Source organism: Protopterus annectens, chromosome 1.part0 (assembly GCF_019279795.1).
Source record: "Protopterus annectens isolate FY-2018-M chromosome 1.part0, PAN1.0, whole genome shotgun sequence".
NCBI classification, from domain to species: Eukaryota; Metazoa; Chordata; order Ceratodontiformes; family Protopteridae; genus Protopterus; species Protopterus annectens.
The window spans coordinates 924039364-924062334 of record NC_056725.1 but is presented as its reverse complement, the minus strand read 5'-3'; the positions used below and the strand labels follow the sequence as shown (position 1 = coordinate 924062334).

The following is a 22971-nucleotide window of genomic DNA, read 5'->3' as shown; positions in this document are numbered from 1 at the left end:
TGCTGGTTGCATTTGCTGCAGGGGCAGAGGGGAAGGCCATTTCAAAGCAAACCATTTCTAAGTGGATAGGCCATTGCATTCATTTCTGCTATAAGCACCATGGAAAACCTACCCCACAGGGGATAAGACCACATTCAACTAGGGCTGCATCTACCTTTACAGCCTTTCTCAGAGGTGTCGCTACTAGGGACATCCTAGAAGCTGCTACCTGGAGTTCTGTACATACCTTCACCAAGCATTACCACTTGCCAATTTTTTCTAAATCCAGAGCTGGCTTTGCCACTACAGTCTTGCCCGGCCTTATAGCTGGTCCTAATGCTATCATAGTACAGTACAGTTGTGTACACTTACCATAAATGTAGATGTTCAAGTGTATTCACTGTTACCTTCCCTCCAGCCCCCTGACTTCTGTTACTATACCTATTCTTGTTTACTATGCTTTAAGCTTTTTGGTGTATTTGCTTTTTTGTTGGGGGTGTAACCTTGTGTATAATTGCTTCCCATTATGGGAGCACCTGACATCTGTGGCAAGAAAAACTGATGTAATGACGTCGGCTGCATGCTTTATACCTCTGACTACCTGACATCATGGAAGATGAGACAGCAACCGATGCAGGACCCAAGACTTTGATAATCAGGCCGACTGAGGGCTGCCTGCAAGCAGATAACCCAAATGTGATGTCTGCAACAGTGAATACACTCGAACATCTACATTTATGGTAAGTGTACACAACTGTACTTTTTTGCTGTGTGTGTGTGTGAGTGTGTGTGTGTGTGTGTGTGTGTGTGTGTGTGTGTGTGTACATTGCACCCTTGTTGAGGAAAGTAATGAATAAGTCATGGGGATTCAAGAATTGCCTAAGATGGGGGCACAAACCCCCCCCCCCAGACTATCAGGTGTGTGATATTTGGGTGTTGTCCACATTGAGGAAGATTGTCAAGCTTGTTTGGCCTTAGGGTTTAGAGTCCTTGCTGCAGGAGGCCAAGCTGGTATTGAAGGGGTTATTGCCTGCATCTCCTATCCTTTCACTCTATTCTTCATCTCCTTCTCCTAATATAAAAGTGGATAATAATAATAAGGAAAGTGATGGACCTTCTACGAAGAAACTGTAAGAGTCCAATAGAGAGAAAAAGAAAGGACTAAAGAAAAAAAAAGAACGAGAGAAAAGCTGAAGGAAAAAAATTCTCCCCTTCATTGTTGCCCAAATCCAAAGACCCCAAGGCCTTCAGTTGCTCCAGTAGTTTCTCCTCCCTCTGAATCAGTGTCTTTTTGGCGCCTTTGTCCCATGTCTTCATATCCAACACAGCTCCCTACTTCAGATTCGACCTTTGGTGGGCTGAAATATCCAGAGCCCCTGGCTTTCAGCAGCTGTGGTTTCAGTCAGTTCCATCTCTCCTTTGGGTCTGTGATCTCTCTTTAGTACCCAGTAGTTTACCTTCTCCAGACCTGAGAAGCCATTGTCTATAGCTTCATATAGGTCTGCGAGGTCTTCGAAGAACATTAAAGATGTTGATTTGGACCAGCCTTTGACATCCTTTCTTAAGAATCAGAATGAGTTGGGGATCATCCTCTTCCCCTCGGCTTTAACTGAACAAAACTTGCACGGTTTTTACTGGCACAGAATTTGTGAACTACTTGTGCTTTTACTTTGTGAATGAGCTGGGAAATGTACCTTTGTGTATAAATGTGTTGCTTGTGGTTACTCGGTAAAAACTTCCCTTCCAACAAACTGGTTTCTGTAATGGTCACTGTTTTTAGTATCTCCTCCTTAACTACAGCATGTACACTTACTCTGATCCTGTTTGTTCACCGCCTGCTGCCCCTAGATAGAAAAAAGGCACCTGACAAAGAGCCCTTGCCAGTGCTGCATGCTCAGTCTCCACATCAGCCTATAGTGGGTGAACATGTAGTGGCCATCAATTATTCCTCAGACCACTTCCTCACTTCTCCAGCTTCCTCTGGTGTAGTCCTTTTTGTCCATCATGAACTAGAGGTCAGCCATGTCCTCCTTGGCTGTTCCATTGTCTGATATGGGCATGGGAGAAACATCCTGAGTAGGATTCTGAGACGCTCTGGAAAATCATTCACAGGATAACTGAGGCAAGTGACCAGTACATCGGTCAGATGTCCCTCCTTTGAGTCTGTGTTCTTCCACAGGGGCTCTTATAAAGATAAAAGAAAAGATTAAACATTGTTTATCTCAAGAAGTAATTATGGTTAACATATATGATTTTCTTACTTTAACAAAGCATGCATTACAGGCTTTGAATCCTAGTATCCAGAAGTCATTAAAGGTGGGAATCCCCATGTAATGAAATTCCTGAGGAAACTGGGTCTGATGATTCTGATTATGGCAAAGATAGGGCTTCTTCTACAGATTAACAAGCCCAAACTTGTAACTGTGCATAAAATATTAACTCTTACCCTCTTGTGGAGTTATTTTCTTTTAATCAGACCATAGGTAGGATGAATGAAGTATTTTTTATGGGAACATGTTCCCCCCGAACTGAGGAGATATGATATGTTACATATGGATATTCCTCATTCCTGTCCCATCCTTTGTGTACTGCCAGCCCTATAGGATGTATTGAATGCTGCCTGCAGTCATCCTGATACACGGACATCAGTCCTTAAATAAACAGATAAAATGTATAATGTGCCTCAAAGTAATACATTTCTTTTCTCGCACCTTAGATCAGACCCAGCAGCCACTGCTTCGCTTGCTGGCAATAAGTTGATCCTGACCACTAACTCATGCACTGGTGACAAGGAAGGCAATGTGTTGGACCTCCTTATTAAAAGAATATTTCTGGCCCAGTGGACACTCCTGTTAAACAAATGTAAATAAATAAAATAAATAAATATTTTCTTCTTCCATTTTAGATTTCAGAATTCTCAAGTAGGCATACACATGGAAGTTGATGTTTTGTTAATTGGACAGTTGAGTGAATTTGCAATCAAACTTCCTACAGATTAAAGTTCTCCCCTGAATTGAATGGTTTCTCCTTTTTCCCCAAGCATCCAGACATGCATTGAAGAGTGTGTATGACTGCAGATACTGTGTCTGTGACTACTGCTACAGTGTTGAGAATATATCCCTGAGTATGTAACCGAAAGATTGATGATAAGGTAAAGCCTGAAATTTTAGATTTTTCTTTAGACAAGGATGTATTATTTAGCTCCTCTCAAACAACATGATAAAAGATGGAGACTAATTCAGGGAGTGCCTAAGATGTTTCATGATTTCCAGTACAAACCTCTTAGGCCTCCCAATTTCACTAAAAAGCCAAATAAACAAAACCAGTCATATTCTGGCAAAGCACTGGCTAAAAAGAGACAGCCAGTGAAAAACAGCAATAGAAAACAATGTTCTTTTAGAAAAAGGAATAGACCAGTAGTACAGAATGACTATGCCAGCACCCCCCGCCCCGCCTCTCTTATCAGTGTCTCCACAAACCTGTTCCAGAAGCTTGTCCACGACACCTTCCTTTGGCAAAAGATTGTCTCCAACTCTTTGGTGTTACAGATTGCACTTCATACAGTAAACTCCTTTCATGTGAATTCCTCCCTACCCTGCAAACCAACACAATATTTTCCTCCATTTCTTCAATCTTTGCCTATACAAGGAGTCATAGAACCAGTGCTCTGCAAGTCGAATGCTTCTTTTCATAATGTTTCTGCTACCAAAGGAAATGGCCCCTGGGAGACTAGCCCTAGATATATGTCCTTCTATTCATATGTTTCAGTATTCATTACATGAGGCAGTCCTCCTGGCTGACTCATACGTCTGGCCAGTATAAAAAAGTCTTATGCTACTGTAGGGTACGTGTGATGTTGCATGAAGCACAGATCCTGCATCGGTCATAAAATGTCCGGTATAAAGCAGGTATCGGCAAGTACCAATCCCCAGAACTTTTCTGTCATCAGTCAGATCATCTTCTCCAGTCGTCACTCATCAACAAGTTGTGGATCCTGATCCGATAAGTGTCCCTTGCTACTGTGTTTTTTAAGATTACATGTCAGCTAGGAAGGGCAGGTGTCAGTGTGGAAGGCAGATTCCGCATAAGGACTCTCATGACCATTGTCTGTTTTGCCTAGGCCCTGACCACGACCATACTACTTGTTCTATTTGCAAGGCCTTTGTCCCCAAGACCCTGCATAGCCATTTAGCTTCTCAGAGTTTATATTTAGAAAACCAGCGCCTTAAATGTCTTGCATGTGATATGGAAGGTACGTTGGGCCCTTCAGGTTAGCCTCCAGTTAAGAAGGCCAGGAAATCTAGGCAGACTTACCCGCTGTTTCTCCAATTCCAGACGTCTCTCCTGAGGCCGAGGTTGGCACGGAGACCTTTCCAGAGTCGGTAGGCACTCCTTCGGGTACTGGTGTGGAGGCCGTGAAGCACCCTACCAGCACGTCCTAGGTGGATATGCAGGAGTTTGTTCCGGATGTAGGGAGGAACCTTGGCTCATTGGGACTGAAGGCCCGTGTAGCTTTCCACAGATCATTATCCAAGAAGATGTCCCTACCAGTATTGGTGTGTGTAGGCCAATGTTGGGCCCATCCACTTTCCACTACATGGATGTTCCTCATAAGAAAAAACTTAAACCTAAACATGTTTCCCTTCTCCCAAGGAACAACTGGCGGGTTGGCAGGCCTTTTCCCAAGGGCTGTTCAGTGCCTTTATGGCCCTGAGACGATCTTCAGCTCTGTCCCTCCCTTCTCCTTCCTTTCCTCCCTCTACATCACAAAAGAGGATTTCTGATGAGTTTTCTTCAGATGAAGAGGATTTTTCTGGGGATGAATCTTTGGCCTATTCTGCTCAAATTTCTTCTTTGGGATATGCTTCCCCAGAAGAAGAATCAAATGGAACAGATTCCCCTAGAGAGGATATTTATTTTGGGGAAACCATTGTTAAAATGAGAGAGTTTTTCAAATGGGATTGTTCTGAGGTGTTCCACATCCAAAACAGAAATTATGACCTGCTGCAGATCGACTCTCCTTCCCCATCTACCATACCTCCTGTTCTGCCATCCTTCCTGGATGGATTCTCTGCAGCTTCTAAGTGCCCTGACTCTCAACCTCCTGCTCCTAAAAGGTCAGACAGGTTCTATAAAGTGCCAGAGTACTCCAAATTTCTTTTTAAATGTCCCTCTGCAGACCTTGCAACAATTTCAGTATCTGCTGATAAGGCCTCCAATATTCTGCCTTCCACTTCCCTGCTCCCTTCGGAGAGGGAGAGTAAAGTTATGGAGAGACTGGGGAAGAAAGTTTATACATCAGCTATTTTGGCATTCAGAGCCATAATTTACCAGACCCGTGTGGCCAAATACTCTTTGGCACTGCTCTCTGACGCTGGTATGTTACTTTCAGAGCTCCCAGACTCTCCTACTAAGGCTAGGCTCTCCTCCATCCTCAACTCTTCTGCTCCGGTTACACAGCACTCCATAAAGTGTAGCTATGATGCTGTGAAGGCATCAGTTAGAGTGGGTGCATCTGGGTCAGTTCTCAGGAGATGCTCCTGGCTCAGACTTCAGTCATTGCCTGATGACATTAAGGCAAAAATCATGGGTGCCCCCCTGGACAACAAGGCATTATATGGTGCCTCTGCTACAGAATTCTGTAACTCTTTAGAGGAGAAGGGCAAAAAGCTGCAAGACCTGAGGCACATTTTTGTCTCCCCAGTTCCTAGGTTTCAGAGGATCTACTCTAAGATCCCGTTTGTAAGGAAGTCTTCCAGGCCCCAGTCTTCAAGGGGTAAAAGAGATGCTAGGAAACTGTTTTCCTCTAAATCTACCTCCTCAACTCCTGCTGCTCAGAAACAGCCCTTTAAAGCCAAGCCAGATAGTCTGTGACTACCTCCCTCCTTGCAGTCTAACTCCTCTTTCTCTTCTCCTTTCCCTGTATTTTCCTGCTTGGAAACAGATCACTCAGGACTCTTGGGTCTAATCCATCATTCTTCAAGGATACTTTATGGTGTGGAAGACTCCTTCTTCCTTCAGGGGTGTTCCACAACCTCCAAGGGAACAATTGGAACTATTTCCCCAAGTCATTTCCAATCTTCTCGCTCAAGTCACCATTCAGGAGGTACCGCCTTCCCAAGTAGGAAAAGGGTTTTACTCGAAGATGTTCCTAGCCCCCAGGAATGATGGACCTTGGAGACCCATTCTAGACCTATCCAATCTAAAAAGTTTGCTGAAGGTTCCCACTTTTCACGTTACCTTTGCCCACTCTTTTTCTTCTCATCCTTCCTCAGGGCTTTATGGTGTCTTTGGACATCAAAGATGCTTATCTTCTTATCCCCATTCATCCTCAGTTCAGGAAGTATCTTTGCTTTGCTATTGCTTCCTCACATTTTTAATTCTCTGCCTTGCCTTTTGGATCGTCTACAGTCCTAAGGGTCTTCACAAAATATTTAGCTGGTGTCATAGCCTTTTGCAGGCTACAGGGCATACAGATTTTCCCATACCTGGACAATCTTTTTTTCCAGGCACCCTTCAGGAGACTCTTCTCTTCACAGTGTCACTGCTGGAGGGTCTAGGATTCACTATCAACTACCAAAACTCTACCCTGGTTCCTTCTCAAGACCACATTTTCCTTGGATGCAGGATACAATCAGATTGTATGCTGGCTTCCTTACCACCAAAAAAGGTCCTGTCCCTCACTTCCAACTTCCAGACCCTCTTTCCCCTGCAGTCCCTGACTGACAGGGAGTTTCTTTGCCTCTCTTCGTTCATGGCATCTAATTTTCCCATGCTACCACTAGCCAAGTTAAACATGAGGAAATTCCAGTGGTTTGTGAGAACAGTATGGGTACAACACTTCCATCCTCTAGAGTTTATTCACCTTCTACCCTGCCTGAAAAAAAGGAGTTACACTGTGGAGTCAGCAGGTTTCAAGGAATCTAGGCTTAACATTTGCAACCACCTCTTCCCACGCAGGAGCTGTACACGGACACTTCACACCTGTGATGGGGAGCAGCCCTAGCCTCAGTGAGGGTCAGAGATATGTGGTCTCCCTCTCAGAAGAGGGAGCACATCAACATCAAGGAGATGAGCGCCCTGATTTTTGCTCTACAAATCTTCAAACACTTTCTTCTCCCAGATCCCTTAAAATGGTTTACAGACAGTACCAAAGTCCTCTTTTATGTCAACAAACAGTGAGGGACAAAGTCCTATCTCCTATGCAGACTGGCTCTCCAAGCTTGGGAGTTAGCTTCCCAGAACCAGCTCACCCTCCAGGCTGTTTACATACCTTTGACTAAAAATGTTGTGGCAGACACTTTGAACAGTTCCATGACACAGTCTCAAGAATGGATGTTACACAGGGATGTGTTTCTGGACATGGTCCATCGATGGGGTACACCTCAGGTAGCTCTCTTCGCCTCCCCCCATGAACAGACAACTTCCTAGGTTTTGTGCCAGGGTCCTCAATCCCCTGGCATGGAAGGTGGATGCCCTGTTCTTCTCTTGGAAAGGGATGTTTCTGTATGTATCCCTTTTCGCCAAGACAGCACTGGTTCCCCCTTCTTCTGCATTTAGCCAAGGGCAGTCACACAAGTTACCCCACATAATGGATTTACTCACACAGTACAAGGGAACTGTAATACACCCACAGATGTCAACTCTACAACTGACCCTGCGAGTGATAGAGTTTTGATTCTCCTCAGACACCTTTTTCTCTATGGATGCGATGCAAGTTCTGCAGGAGGCCAGAAAGCCCAATACTAGGAAATCCTACATCTCCAAATGGAAAAGGTTTTCCATCTGGTGTCTTTCAAAGGATTTGCAACCACTGCAGGTGGATGTTTCAGTGGTTCTGTCCTGTGTGAATTATTGAAGAGTGGACTGTCATACCCTTCAGTAAAAGATCATGTTTTTGCTATTTCAGCGTATCTGCCTATGTCTTCCCCTTTAGCTTGAAGCTAAACTTTTCTTAAAATGAGTCCTTCATATTAGACCACCAAGAAAACCAGTTCCTCCTCCTTGAGATCTTAATTTTTGTCCTAGAAAGACTTACCCTGGACCCTTTTGAGCCAGCAAGATGTTCTTTGCGTTTCACTGTTGCAGTCATCACACTTAGGTTATCCTGCCAGGGGTAGCCCTCAGTCAGCCCAAATACCAGAGGTTTAGTATTTCTGCGTCGGTTGCTGTCACTCCAGGACTGACGTCAGTTCGTCAGTGGTATAAAAACAGGCAGCCGACGCCATTACATTAGTCTTTCTTGCCGAGTAGCCCAAAGCAGAAGCAGTTTGCACGAGTGCCGGTTGGCCACTACCTGAGTTTTCGTTTCCGAATTTGAAGTTGAAGTAATCTAAAGCCACCTCCTTATGGAAAGAATTCACAATGACTTTTCCAATCCACCTCTTAACTCTGCCCACCTGCTTGTACCCCTAGGAGAAAAACAAGCCTCCCATGCAAAAAAATGGGCCTCCATCACCAACGGCCAATGGGTCCTCAACATTGTGTCCCCGGGGTACAAATTTTATTTCTACAGACTGCCAACCCCAAAAGGGTTCCCAGATCTTCCTCCAAACCAGTGGGCAGAGGCACAAAACCAAGTTCATTCCCTGCTCTCCATGAGGGCAATTCAGACTGTTCCTGCAGACCAGATAAGCCAAGGTTTTTATTCCAGACTTTTTCTGGTACCCATAAGAGGGCACCTGGCGCCCAGTCTTAGGTCTATCCATTCTAAACACCTTCCTGGTGGTACCAAAATTCAAAATACTCACCCTCCAACAGCTTCTTCCTCTGCTGTCCAAAGATGCCTGGTTAGCCACCCTAGACCTAAAAGAGGCCTATCTGCACATCGCAATCAGAGTCTCTTAAAGGAAATATCTACGTTTCAGGGCAGGATATATGCATTATTAGTTTTCTGCACTTCCCTTTGGCTTATCCACTGCTACCAGAGTTTTGACAAAATGCCTGGCTCCAGCCATTGCTTTTTGCAGACAAAGAAATATTCAAATTTACCCCTACCTGGATGACTGCCTGATTCAGGCAGATGGTAAGGAAAAGCTGTTGCAGCACCTGACATTTGTAAAGGACCTACTGACCTCACTGGGGTACACTATAAATGAAAAGAAATCCAAACAAGTCCCCAGTCAGAAAATTGTATTCCTGGTAGCAAGTCTGGAAGCAGCATCCCAGATGGGATTCCTTACTCCAGAAAAACAAGCCTGTCTGACAGGCTACTTCTCTCAACTGGCCACCAGAACCCAGTTATTTGCAAGGAAAATCCTGCAAGCTCTAGGGTTCATGGCCTCCTGCATTCTACTAATTCCATATGCCAGGCAGCATATGAGGAAACTTCAGTGTTACTTAAAGAGCCTTTGGTGTCAACATTCTCAGGACCTGGAAACTATTATACCTATGATACCTTGTCTAAGTAAAGATTTTCTTTGGTGGGCAGCAGCATGCAACCACAACAAGGGGATTCCCTTTTCACAACCCCATGCCGCCCAGACCCTAACCAGAGATGCATCAGACTATGCCTGGGGTGCACACCTGGACTGTGCATTCAGGGCCACTGGAGCCCAAATAAAATTTATCTGCACACCAACCAAAAAGAGATGCTAGATGTTCAGCACACTCTGACAGCTTTAAGACCCCGTACTCTCTCCTGGGCCTCTACTAATCAAAACAGACAACACCACAGTGATGTGGTCCATCAACAAGCAGGGGGGAACCCACTCTTATCCACTCTGTAGGCTAGCCGTGACCCTTTGGAACACGACCTCAGCCATGCATATTCACCTGCTAGCACAATTCCTGCCAGGCAACCAAAACTCTCTGGCAGACAAGTTAAGCAGAAATCTCCTAGACCCATACAAGTGGCAATTAAACCACAATGCCTTCAGCCTCATAACCCAGAAATTGGGTACCCTGAAGGTGGACCTATTTGCCTCGCACAACAACCACCAGCTCAGCAAATTCTGCACCAGGGAACCTCATAGCAGGGCCTGGAAAGTGAATGCCCTATTCTTCCAATGGATAAACCTCTCGATCTATGCATTTCCCCCCTCTACCTCTTCTTACAAGGGTATTACTCAAAATAAGGGAGGAAAGACCAAGGGCAATCCTGATTGCCCCAGACTGGCCACGCCAGCACTGGTACCCACTACTGCACAGTCTGTCACCGTTGCCTCCATGGCACCTCCCTCAGATTCCAACTCTCCTGACTCAGCAGGAGGGAGAGTTCTTGCATCCACAATTGCAGACCCTGAACCTGGCAGCCTAGCTTATTCCTTGATCTCTCCTCCAGTGGTCAGCCTAAGCAAGCAGGTCCTGGATGGTATATGTGAAGACAGATGACCCAGCACTAGAAAATCCTATGCTGACAAGTGGAAAAGGTATTGTTCCTGGATCCAGACTAAAGGAGCTGAATCAGCACAGACCTCCTTACCTCTCATCCTGGATTACCTAGCAGACCTACTTCACAGAGGCCTATCCTTCTCTTCTATTAAAATCCATGCCTCTGCCATCTCTGCTCATTACCGCACAGAGCCACCTCTCTTTTCACACCCACTCATCAAGCAGTTCCTTACAGGGGCTAACAACTTAAGGCCACCCAGAAGAGCCCCTACCGCTGCTTGGGACCTTAACTTTGTGTTGGAAAAGCTCACACTACCCCCCTTTAAGCCTGCAGCTTCAGCAGAGTTAAAATTCCTCTCTTGGAAAACAGCCTTGTTTCTGGCCATCACTTCAGCTAGAAGAGTGTCTGAGCTGCAAGCACTCATGGCTGTGGAACCCTTCATCATTTTTCATGCTGACAGGGTCTCCCTCAGGACTAACCCTACTTTCATGCCTAAAGTGGTGTCCAGTGTGGCTTTCAACCAATCTGTTTATTTGCCCACCTTTTTCCCTAAACCTCAAAATAAGGGAGAAAGGATCCTGCATTCTTTAGATGTGCACAGACAGCTCAGATTCTACCTGGATAGGACTAAGCCCTTTAGGAAATCTGACCAGTTACTAGTCAGCTTTGCACCAAGGGCAGAGGGCAAGGCCATATCAAAACCATTTCCAAATGGATAGCACACTGTATCCATTTCTGTTACAAACACCATAGGAAACCATCCCCACAGGGGGTCAGAACACATTCCACTAGGGCAACATCTGCCTCTGCAGCCTTTCTCAGAGGGGTCCCTACCAGGGACATCCTGGAAGCTGCAACATGGAGTTCTGTTCATACCTTCACTAAGCATTACCACCTGCCTGTCTTTTCCATATCCAGGGCAGGCTTTGCAACCGCAGTCCTGCAGGGCATACTAGCCAGCCCCAACTCTTCTTGACTGCCTCCACCCATTCTTCAGCTTTGGGAATCAACCCAAGTGTGATTACTGCAACAGTGAAACATGAAGAACATAGTACAGCTGTGTACACTTGCCATAAATGTATTCGCTGTTGCAGTCCTGGTTTCCCATCCTCCATCCCCCTTATTTATCTCTCTCTATCTCTCTTTCTCTTCCTCACTCTTTACAGGGCTGTTTGGTATTACTTTCTACTGGTGGTGTTATTCCACCATAACCTAGCTCTCTATTTGGGGGCTCCAGACATTTGGGGCAAGAAAAACTGATGTTATGGCATTGGCCCGCCTGTTTTTATACCACTGATGACCTGACATCAGTCCTGGAGTGACAGCAACCGAAGCAGAAATACTAAGGCTCTAGTATTCGTGCCGACTGAGGGCTACCCATGGCAGGATAATCCAATTGTGTTGACTGCAACAGTGAATACACTCGAACATCTACATTTATGGTAAGTGTACACAACTGTAATTTTTTCTTCTCTGCAACACTGCACCTGGAAAACCGTTGTTCTCGTGGCCATTACTTCTGCTAGAAGGGTTTCTGAATTACAGTCTCTGATGTCTTCTCTTTCACAGTTTTCCAGAAGGATAGGGTCTCTTTACGCACTAATCCCTCCTTTATGCCAAAGGTAGTAAATGAGTTGTCACTCAATCAGTCCATCAATCTTCCCACCTTCTTCTTCTACTCAGTCCCCTAGTGAGAGGATCTTACACACTGTAGATGTGCAGAGGCAACTCGGATATTATTTGGATAAAACCAAACCAGTTAGGAAGTCTGACTGCCTTTTTGTCACCTATTATCCAAGGGCCCTGGGAAGGCATGTTTTCAAACAGACTATTTCCAAAACCATTTCCTTTTGTTATGTGTCTCATGTGAAGACTCTTCCCTCACTTGTTAGGGCACATTCCACCAGAGCTGTGTCTTCCTCTGGTGTCTTTTTTCAAGGGTTTAGACACCTGCTCTGTCTTGGAAGCAGCTACCTGGTTTTCTGTACATACCTTCACAAAACACAAAATGACACCTGTAAGTTAGATGTCATTTCCAGGTCCAGAGCTGGTTTTGCTAGGGCTGTTTTGCAGGGGTTTGTAGAGAGTGCTACTGCTCCTCCACCCTATTCTTCTGCATGAGCTTTGGTATTCTCCCTCGTTATGAATACAGCAATATATGAATAGAAGAACATAGAATAGTTGTGTAAAATGTTACCATAACCGTAGACATCATTCTCTTCTATATGTTGCAATATTATTTCCCCCTGCCTTCCCCTGATACTGCCTGTTTACTGGTGTCGTGTTTCTTCACTTGGGATCAAGCTGGTGCTCTGCTTGCAGCATTCAGTTTTGAGGATTGGTACGTTCAACGCCAGCTTTATACCCAGTGTAATTTTATGACCGGCATAGCATCTGGGCTTTGTGTGACGTCACACGTACTCTAGGTAGCGTTAGACTTTTGTATACTGGCTGGATGTATGAGTCAGCCGGCTGCGGACTCCCTCATGTAATGACTACTGCAGGAAATAGAAGAGAAGGAGATTTATGGTTATGATAAGATTTTACACAACTATTCATTCATTCCTAAACCTTTATGTAAAAGTACCGAAATTCAGAATGTTAACCTCATCAAATCTGTAACCACTTATTCCTCCCATGAGTTACATGGTAACACTAGATTTAAGATAGCTTCATAGGTGTGTACTAGGCTAATGGCCCTGGGGCCTTTACAAGCCTAGCCATAGGATTACCCTGACATAGTGCTACCTGACCTTAGTTCCCAGTGCCTCTGTCGAGTAGAGCCACTGGAGTTATCCCTGGTGTGAATTTTCTGTTTCCCATCCACTTGTCAAGATTTCTTTGAAGAGGGTTAGCGAGGTCCTCTGCTTGACATGTATGGGAAGTCTGTTCCATAGCATGGGCAGTCTCTGGGTTATGAGCCTGTCCCTCCAGCATGTTCTGTTAATTGTGGTAATGAGGTTGAGGTCTCTGGAGCGTGTGGTTCGGAGGGATTAGGATTTCTTTAGATGTAGCATTTCTAACAGAGCTGGGTCAGAGATGGCTTTGTAAGTCAAGCAAAGATCCCCTCTAATTAGGCGATTTGATACAGAGAATAGTTGGAGTTTTTTGAGTCTGTCCATATAGGACAAGTGTTTAAGGTGTAGGATCCTCTCTGTGAGGTACTTTTGCGGCCTCTCCAGTTGTTGCAGATGTCTAGTGAGGTACATGCCAAATGGATCATTGTACTTGATGAGGTTAGAGTAGAGGGAGACAATGATCTCTTCTTGGATGCAAAACCCTTAGTAATGAGATGTGCCACACAGAAGGACTTTCTGACCGCAGTGGCATTGTGGTGATCAGAAGAGAGGTTGCTGTCAGCCTGTGTTCCCAGATCTCTTATGACACCTTCTGTGTTCAGTGGACTACCATCACTGTAGTAATTCATGGGAACTGAGTTTTTCCCAAAGGGGATGACAACACATTTTTTGGCATTGAGCTTAAGGCCATGGTTCTGACACCAGTCATTGGTCTCAGTGAGGCCATTCTGTAGGATATCAACATCACTTGGGGAGTTAATAATAGCTCCCAACTGCAATTGTCAGCGAACTTTGTCAGCCAGAGTCCCTTCGTGTTGGCCTGGACTTAAGAGAAGTAGATACCAAACAGGAGAGGACCCAGGACCGAAACCTGTTGGACTCCACTCGTGACTAGTCGTCAGTCTGACTTGAAGTAAGCTACTTCTACACTGTGGGTTCTATCTGTGAGCCAGTTTGCAACCCACCTAGTGATATAGGGGTTGTTGCCAAGCCTAGTGAGATTTTCTATGATTCCTGAGTGGGGAATGGTATCAAAAGCCTTTGCCAGATCAAGCTAGGCTGTATGAACCACCTTGCCTTCATCCACAGCTCTGGTGACTGACTCAAAGAAGTAGACCAATTTGAGCAGGCATGATCTACCCTTCACAAAACCAAACTGTGTGGGATCCAGAGTTTGGAGATTCCCTATATCTTTGTTTATTAGGTCCATGATGATGCATTCCATAGCTTTGCATATCAGACTCGTCAGGCTAATGTGGCGATAGTTTCTCAAGGGTCTGTAGTCACTCCTTTGCGGAGAGGGATGACTGTAGCAGTGCGCCATTCGGTAAGGACAAACCTGAGGTGAGGTTGTGATTGAACAGGGCATACAGGTGAGGTGTCAGTTCACTCTGTAGTTCATGTAGAATACAACCAGGGATATTGTCAGGTCCCATAGAAGCTGTCTTTTTGGCCTTGTACAGTGCTGTTTTAACCTGTGTGGTCCTTGGGGGGGGGGGTATAATGTTGGCACTGAATCTGTCAGCCAGATGCTTATTATCACATTCCCATAGTAGCAAGCTTCAGGAATTTTGTAAAGTTCTCTATTTCGGGTCTATATTAGAACATCGAAGTTTCAGAACTTCGAATGTTCTAATATCGAACCCTATTCAGCGAAAGCTGAAAACATCGAACATACAGAACAGCAAATTTTTTCCTAGGGAAAAAATTTGCTGTTCCAAAACACATACACACAACACAAGTACACCAAACAAACAGCAATCCACACACGTACACCTAAAATCTTATGTATAACCCTACACTAAACTATACACACACCACTAACTATCCACTTACCTCAACCCAAACCCTAACTGTTGCACACTCACCTCACCCGCGCCCTAACTCACCTACCCCGCCCCCAACCCTCATGTCCACACAATTGCACACTTCCCTGACCCATGCCCTAACCCACTTAACCCTCACGTCCACACAATCGCACATATACCTAACCCGCGCCCTAACCCTAACTAACCTAACCCACACTCAATCGCACACTTACCTGAACCCGACCCGTACCTTTCCACCAGAGCACTGGAAATACCGAAGCAACAGAAACGGACAACCAAATTCTTTCCCTAGGAAAAAATGTGGTTTTCTGTTGCTTCGATATTTTCAGTTTTCGCTGAATAGGGTTCGATATTAGAACAGTCAAAGTTTTGAAACTTTGATGTTCTAATATAGACCCCTCTGTTTCTGGGTCACATCATCAGTCTTGTGCATTACCCCCTTTGGATTATCTACAGCTCAAAGGGTGATCACAAAATGTGTAGCCCCAGTCACAACTCATTGAAGACTGAATGACATTCACATATTTTCTTATTTAGATGACTTGCTTATTTTTCCAGAGTCTTGTTCCAGCTAGCAAGAGTCATTAATCCATGTTATGTCTCTTATGACCAATCTGGACTTCCAGGTAAATGTTGCAAAATCCTTCTTGACTCCATACAGGATTTTGCATCTTGGCTGCCTTCTAGATACTGTCTTTCAAAAGGCCTTTCTGACACAAGAGAATGTAGATTTTTATCGCAATCTTTCCTGATTTTTTTCTACTCAGATTCTGACTTCTGTAAGAGAGTTTTTCAGGGTCCTAGGGTTTGTGGATTCTCTGATTTTAATGATTCCTCTACCCAGGTTCCACATGAGAAAGATGCAGTGGTTTCTGAAAAATAAAACACATGGATCCAGTGTCTACACATCTGGAGCATCAAATTCCAGTTTTGGGCTTTCTAAAACCTGAAATACATTGGTAGAGACAACAAATTAATCAGAACCCATGTTTTCCTTTCTCTACTCAGACACCAAACCAGTCTCTCGTCATCACAGACACTTCAGCTTTTGCTGGGGAATCAATTTCTGTAAAAGGTAATAGTGCAAGGCATGTAGAGTAATTCAGACAGACCAAATCACATCAGTATAAAGGAGATGATGTATGTCATCCATGCCTTGAAATCTCTTCATCACCTATGGTCACCAGGACCTTTACAAGTTGTTATAGACAATACCACTGCCATGTGTTACAATTGTATACCTCACTGCTTGTTTATATATCTCCTGTGCAGGCTGGCTGACATGGCTGGGGAGGTAGCTGTACAGCATTCCTTAACCCACCAAGCATCTTACATTTTGTCAGAGCAAAAAAGCATGGCAGGCAAAATGAACAGGACCAAGAAGGTCCTCACAAATAGAAACTGAACAAAGGAGTACTCTAGAAACTGATCCAGTTGTGGAGAATACCTGTAATAGGTCACTTTGTCTCTCCTTTCAAAACAACCTCCTTGCAAACAAGCTTGAAAATGGATGCATTTTCATTCCTGTGGACAAGACTGTTCTTTGATGCCTTTCTAGTATCCAGGGTAGTCTGAAGATTCAGAAGAATTCCCCAGAAATCATTTTAGTGACCTCCTTTTGGTCCAAGGAGCACTATTTTTCCCTTCTTATGGAATTGTCAAAGGGTATCACAAACTTCCTCACAGCCTAGATTTACTCACACAAGATGGGAGAAGTTTGATGCACACCACTCAGTCAGCTTCAACTGACTGCCCGAATGATTCAATTCTAATACCTTTTGCGCACTTGTTTTAGGAACACATGCAGGAGGTACTAAAGGATAAAAAAAAACTGATACTAGAAAATCCAATATTTTTTTAGTTTATGTCTACCCAGTAACAAGGGGCTCATTGGAGATTTTGTACCACTGATGCTCAAATATTTATGCGAGTTACTTGCCTCTGGCCTGACTTATTCCTGTGTAAAGGTTAGTCTTGCAGCCTTTTCAGTATGTATGTCTGTCTATGGATCCTGCATTGTTCTTCTATGTTTTTAGTAAAACAGTTTCTGAAAGGAGTACTACACCTGATACCACCATGCAAGCAGGTTGCTCCTTCCTAGGATCTTAACTTAGTCCTGGAAAAGTTAACCACATCTCCATTTGAAACTGCACATCAAGCAGACTTAAGGTTTATTACTTGGAAAATGGTTCTCATTGCTCTGACATTGCAAGAAGAGTATCTGAGTTGCAAGCAAATGGGTGAACGCTATCTGGTCTTCAGTAAGGCTAGGATATTGTTAAGAAAAGAGCCTTCATTCAAGTCCAGTAGTATTTCACAGTTTAGTTTGATAAGGCCATCAAACTCCCAGTGTTCTATCCTGACCCAGAGAATCAGGGAGAGGTTTCTACATACCTTGGACATGCATAGGCAGCTCAGGTACTATCTTGACAACCAAGTCCTTTAGAAAAGTCAATCAGCTATGTATTTCTTGTATTGGGACTAAGAAAGGACAAGCCGTGACAAAAAAGACCATTTCCAGATGGTTGTCCTTGGCTATTGCCTTTTGTTATGCTCACCATGGTAAACCAGTTCCAGGCAGTATCAAGGCTCACTCTACAAGGGTCTTGTAGATTCATATGTAGGTACTAGGCTAACTGCCCTTGAGGGCCATTTGAGGCATAGCCAGCTTCCTTTTTTGTGTTCGAATTAACGTATACCATTTGGTTAGAGATTGGCCGTACCCAGCCCATGGTCGATAATTATATATTACTCCTAGAATGAGAATGGAATAAAGCATTTAACAGCTGCCTCTGTCCATTTGTAGTACAGGTGGCAGTCCTGGCATGAATTTTCTGTTTCCCATCCAAAGATCCAAGTTGCATTTGATTATGGACAGGGTGAACTTTGTTTTATGTAGATGGGCAGTCTGTTCCAAAGCAGAGATATCCTCTGTGAGATATACCTGCCCCTCCAAACCATTCTGTTGATATTGCAGAAAAGGTTTAGATCCCTAGACCTAGTATTTCTGATGTCAGTGGACTTGTTGATGTGCACTAAATCCAACAGGATTGAGTTGGAGGATGCCTGGGTTACCTCTTAGCATCTGTAGGATACCAAGTATGGTGACGGGGCTTTGAGTCAGTTCATGTAGGACATGTTATATAGGCCCTTGAATCTTTCTATTAAGGTATCTCTGTGGGTGTTCCAGTTGTTGTGTCTGAACAGATACATGCCAAAGATGGCAATTATATTCATTGATTGGCTTAGTGAGGGCAGATTAGAGGGACAGAGTAGAGGGAAACAATGGCAACCCTAGATCTAGACACAATCCCTTTGTTTATAAGCTGTGCAGTGTAGAAGGGTCTTCTTACAACAATGGACACATGCTTGTCAAAAGTTAGGTGGCTGTCCACATCACTTCCCAAATCCCGAACAACTGGGTCAGCTGTTAGGGGTGTATTGTCAATGTGGTAGTTCCCTAGGGTAGATGACTTACCAAAGGATACAATAATGATTTTTTTTTTTGTTGTGGGGGGGGGGGGGATTAAGTTTCAGTTCTTGATTTTGGTCCCAGTTATTTATTTGGTGCAAAAGTAATTTGGGGATTCAGCATCTGCACCTAATTTAGTCTTCTGTAAATTTAGTCAGCCAGAGCTTGGTATTGGCTTTTACTTCAGAAAAGTATTAGATAAACACATTTTGATTCCCTGTGTCTTATCTGTAAGCCGATTGGCAGTCCAGCAAGTGACAAACGGGTTTATTTGCAGTTTATTTAGCTTTTCTACTGTGCCTGAGTGGGACATTGTGTTAAACGTTTTGGCCAGGTTGAGGTATGCAGCATGTACCGTTTTGCCTTCATCCGTTGCTTTGGTGACCTTTTCAAAAAAAAATCCACCAGGTTGAGCGGATTCGTCAAGGGCAGGTCATGCTTATACTGAGATGGGTCTAGTTTTTGGAGGTTCCCTATGTCCTGATTGATTAGTTCCATGATAAATCTTTCCATGGCTTTGCATATGAGGCTGGTCAGACTTGTGGGTCTGTGATTGCCTGGGTCTGTGGAAGGTACTCCGTTTTACAGAGGAATGAATGCCTACATGTGTTCTAAATTCACTTAGTGCAAAACCTTTATGGAGGCTGAGATTGAAGAGCATTGTTAGTATTGTGGCTAAGTCATGTTTCATGCAATTTAAGATGCATTAGTAGATATTGTCAGGACCCACTGATGCGGTATTTTAAGTTTTAGAAAGCACTTTTAGTACTTGGCCTTGTGTGGCAAGCAAGTTTCAAGTATATCTTGAGGGACAGACAGGGGAGAGAAGGGTAAAGTTAAAGATAAATTGAAATGGAAATTAATAATAAGAAATGTAATAATTTTAGTGCTGTTCTTATCAGGAATTGTAGTGAAAGTTAGTTTTCACCCATGTATATTCACACACTTAAACATTTTACTTACAGATACAGTCTGCATGTTGCAGTAGAGCTCCATGCTGACAGTTTTTTAATAAAACACTTTTACATTTTAATGGTTTGTGTCTTATCACGTATTCTTTTTGATGTGTTTGGTATGCAGCCCTCATATCATCGGTAAGTGAGACTACAAAGAATGTTTACATAAGACAAGATGGTTGGGAAGTTAAACATAACCAGTGACTATACAAATCAAGGAAAACAATTAGAAAATTGATGTTATGCAGAAGGTGTACCAGGAATAATGCAATGGAGAAATTGGTGTTATGGCAGTAGTCTACTCCCTGCGAGCATGAGTATTTGATCCTTTGCGTGTTACCCTCGGGATCATGCCTCGGCAGTCAATTTTGCTATTACTTCCGCTACTCTTTGTTAATTCTCTTGGACACCCCTTGATAATTCCTACACCATAAACGTTCTTTGGCTAATGATTTGTTTAAGGATAGCTGCCTTCCATGCAACATGACTACAAGTATAACCAAAAGGTACTGTGCATAAATTATTCTCAGTACTTCATATATTAACTTGATGGAAAATAAAGTAATAGCAGCCAGGATTTATGGCCAGAGAATTTTTTGAATAATGTTTAGAAGATACTGAAAGGGAAGCTGAAAGAGATTACTATGCCTAGTAAAATTATTGAAAGTTTCATTGACAATCATTTAAGAATACAGATGCGGAACACTATACACTGGAGTCTTTCCTACCATTATGTGCAGCTTCTTACCTTGTGTATGTATTCTTTTGAAATGTGATCTTGAGGTAAGTGTTTTTGAGACCCTACTGCTGTACTAAAAAGGTGGTTTAATGTGTTTTGTTTCTATTTCAATATGTAAGTTGAACGAATGATATTTCAGGTAATGTACTTGCTTAAGATCTAGTAAAAAGTTTGATGTCATTTTTTCAGAAAAACATGTATTGACTGAATTCATTTTTCTTACATAGGTACATCTGAGTCTGCTTTTGTTTCTTCGGCGTTTAGCTGAAGAATCCAGGACAAAAGCTTTTGAGTGTAGAAGTCTAACCATCAAAGAGGAACATGTCAAGGCAGTAGCAAAGGTAAGTTGTCGTTCATGTGCTGTTTGTTGCACTTGAACACTAACTAATGTAGTCTTGCGTATGAAAATATTTAAGGGCCAGTATTGACTTACAAATCTAGTAGAACACAGTAGAGGAAAAAGGCATTTTTTAAGTAGAGAGTAGCTCAGTGTTGAATAACATCCCTCCTGTGTGCGTAATGTTTGTGTTATCCATTATCAGTTGGTTTCTTACTCTGGGGAGTTGTGCTGTTAATCTGAAAGGCTTTAGTATAACAGTCCTTGCTTCTGAAGAATGTAATGCTATTATTTTGAAAGACTTCAGTGTACCAGTCCTTACTACTACAAAATATTTTTCAGCTGAATTTCTTGTAATTCTGTGCAATGTAACAGCAAGATAAGTTCTCCATGTGCATAGTTATGTATTTTTCAGAGGATTCAGGGTAATAATTAAGCTAACATCTTAAGTCATTTACATATTTGTCCGTGTATGCATTTGTGTATAATATACATGACCATGTATGTAATATGCATATATGTCTGTGTATAGCTATGTAAATACTTATAGATGTATGGGTTACCTTCCCTCTATCACATGGTCATTTGGTGGAGGATTGAAGTGTTTGGAAATTTGGTCGAGTGCATGTATGATTGTGTGGTGCATATGTTGAAAGGAAGAAGGTTGATTGTGGATGGTAAATGTAGGTCTGGTGTTAATGCAGAAAGTTTTGGATATACCAAATGTTTTCAGCGTTAGAAGGTGGCAGTGTATATGTGGGTTAGGGTTGGAACAGGGGCTAACTAAGTGGACACAGTTATTACTGTCACTGTATGCTATTGTATATGGTGTATGTCTTGTGTAGTGGTAGTGTTATGGAAAGGGGTTTTCTAAAGTGTAGTGTAGGGTTGGGGTTAGGGAGAGGGGCAGGGTTAGGATTAGCATGCATTGGTAGGGTGTTGAGGGTGCAAAAAGTGCCATAGCAGTAAAAAGAAAAAAAAAATACACAGAAATAATGAACAGTCAAAATACAAAAATAAAATATAAATGTGCATGATAAACAATGAACTGTGAACTTTCAGGCAGGATTGTGGTGATGTTCTTCGTGTTTCACTGTTGCAGTCATCACATTTGGGTTATCTGCTTGCAGTCGCTCTCAGTCAGCCTGATTATCAAAGTCTTGGGTCCTGCGTCGGTTGCTGTCTTATCTTCCCTGATGTCAGGTAGTCAGGGGTATAAAGCATGCAGCCAACGCCATTACATCAGTCTTTCTTGCCGTGCGGTGCCCGAAGCAGAAGCAGTTCGCAAGTGCCGGTCGGCCAACTCCTGAAATTTTCGTTTTCGTGTTTCAGAACTGAAGTCTTCAACTAAGCTAAGTACCCCGTTGGGGAAACTTTTTCTTGCTCTAAACTGATGTCAGTAAAAGCCAATAATTGTATTTCTTGTGAAAAGCAAATACCTCATAAAGATTTTCATTCGTACTGTATTCCTTGCCTAGGCCCTGACCACGACATACCTTGCTGTCTGTTTTGTGCCTTATTTAAACAATGAACTATTCATCATCGGTATGTTTACGCTTCAAAATATTTTGGTACTCGGTTCAGTTACCCAGATATGGCTTCAGTAAGCCACCCGACTACCGACATTCTGAAAAAAATGCAAAGATAAAGACAGAGACAGGCCGCCTAGGTCCAAAGATGCTGATGATGCTTCTCCTAAGCTAGTCACCAGTTCCCGGTACTCAATGAGGTGCTTTTGCAGCCCTTGATACCCGCTACTTCAGATTCACGGGCCTCTACTGACACCCATTTGGAGTCCGGTATGCCGCGAGATGCTTCAACTGTGGAACCTGCGGATGTGTCTACCTTGGATGGGTCCGGAGCCTCTGTGCAGGCACCGGCTTCTGAGGGTGTATTCAGGCCTACTGACTTGCATATTAAACTAACACCATCTTCTTCTTCAAGGCCTAAAACTCGATCCATACCTAGAAAACCAACGCCCAGACCACATGGTTAGGCCTCTATGCCTAAAAAACAAATGATAAGAATGGCTGAAGACCTTATTACTTTAATCAGGGGAAGCCAACCTTCCCCCTCTAAGAGACCTAGGTCTGATTTTGCATATGATTCTTCTGATCGGGATTCTGAAATATCTGTTTCCTCTGATAACCAGGATTTACCCTTATCTACCTATGAGGATTCTGATGCAGAGGACTCTATTCCCTCTGCTTCCCCTCCAGAGGATTTCTCTTTTGGTGAAAACTTGCATACTCTTAGGGAGCATTTTTGCTGGGAAAGCCAGGATTACTCTGATTCTAAAAAGAGGCTTAGGGATTTCTTACTCCTGCCCTAACACAGGCCTTTAGCTATCCCCCCTGTACTGGACATTGTTGATGATGCCTTTTCGGAATCTAGCTTGGACACTGACTCCTTACCTCCTGCTCCCAGAAAACCAGATAGATATTACAGGGTTCCTGACTGTCACAAGTTCCTCTTTAAAAATCATACTGCGGATCCTGAGACCATTTCACAGGGACCCAAGGGCATTA

At 43.4% G+C, this 22971-nt stretch overlaps 1 protein-coding gene across 1 annotated transcript in view; it reads left to right on the top strand.

The window, feature by feature from the left end:
- Positions 1-22971, top strand: part of CENPW (centromere protein W) — a 263849-nt gene that overhangs the window by 166031 nt on the left and 74847 nt on the right. Inside the window, exon 2 of the mRNA XM_044064013.1 lies at positions 20334-20447. Within this exon, the coding sequence (XP_043919948.1) occupies positions 20334-20447 (114 nt within the window). The remainder of the gene's footprint in view (positions 1-20333; positions 20448-22971) is intronic.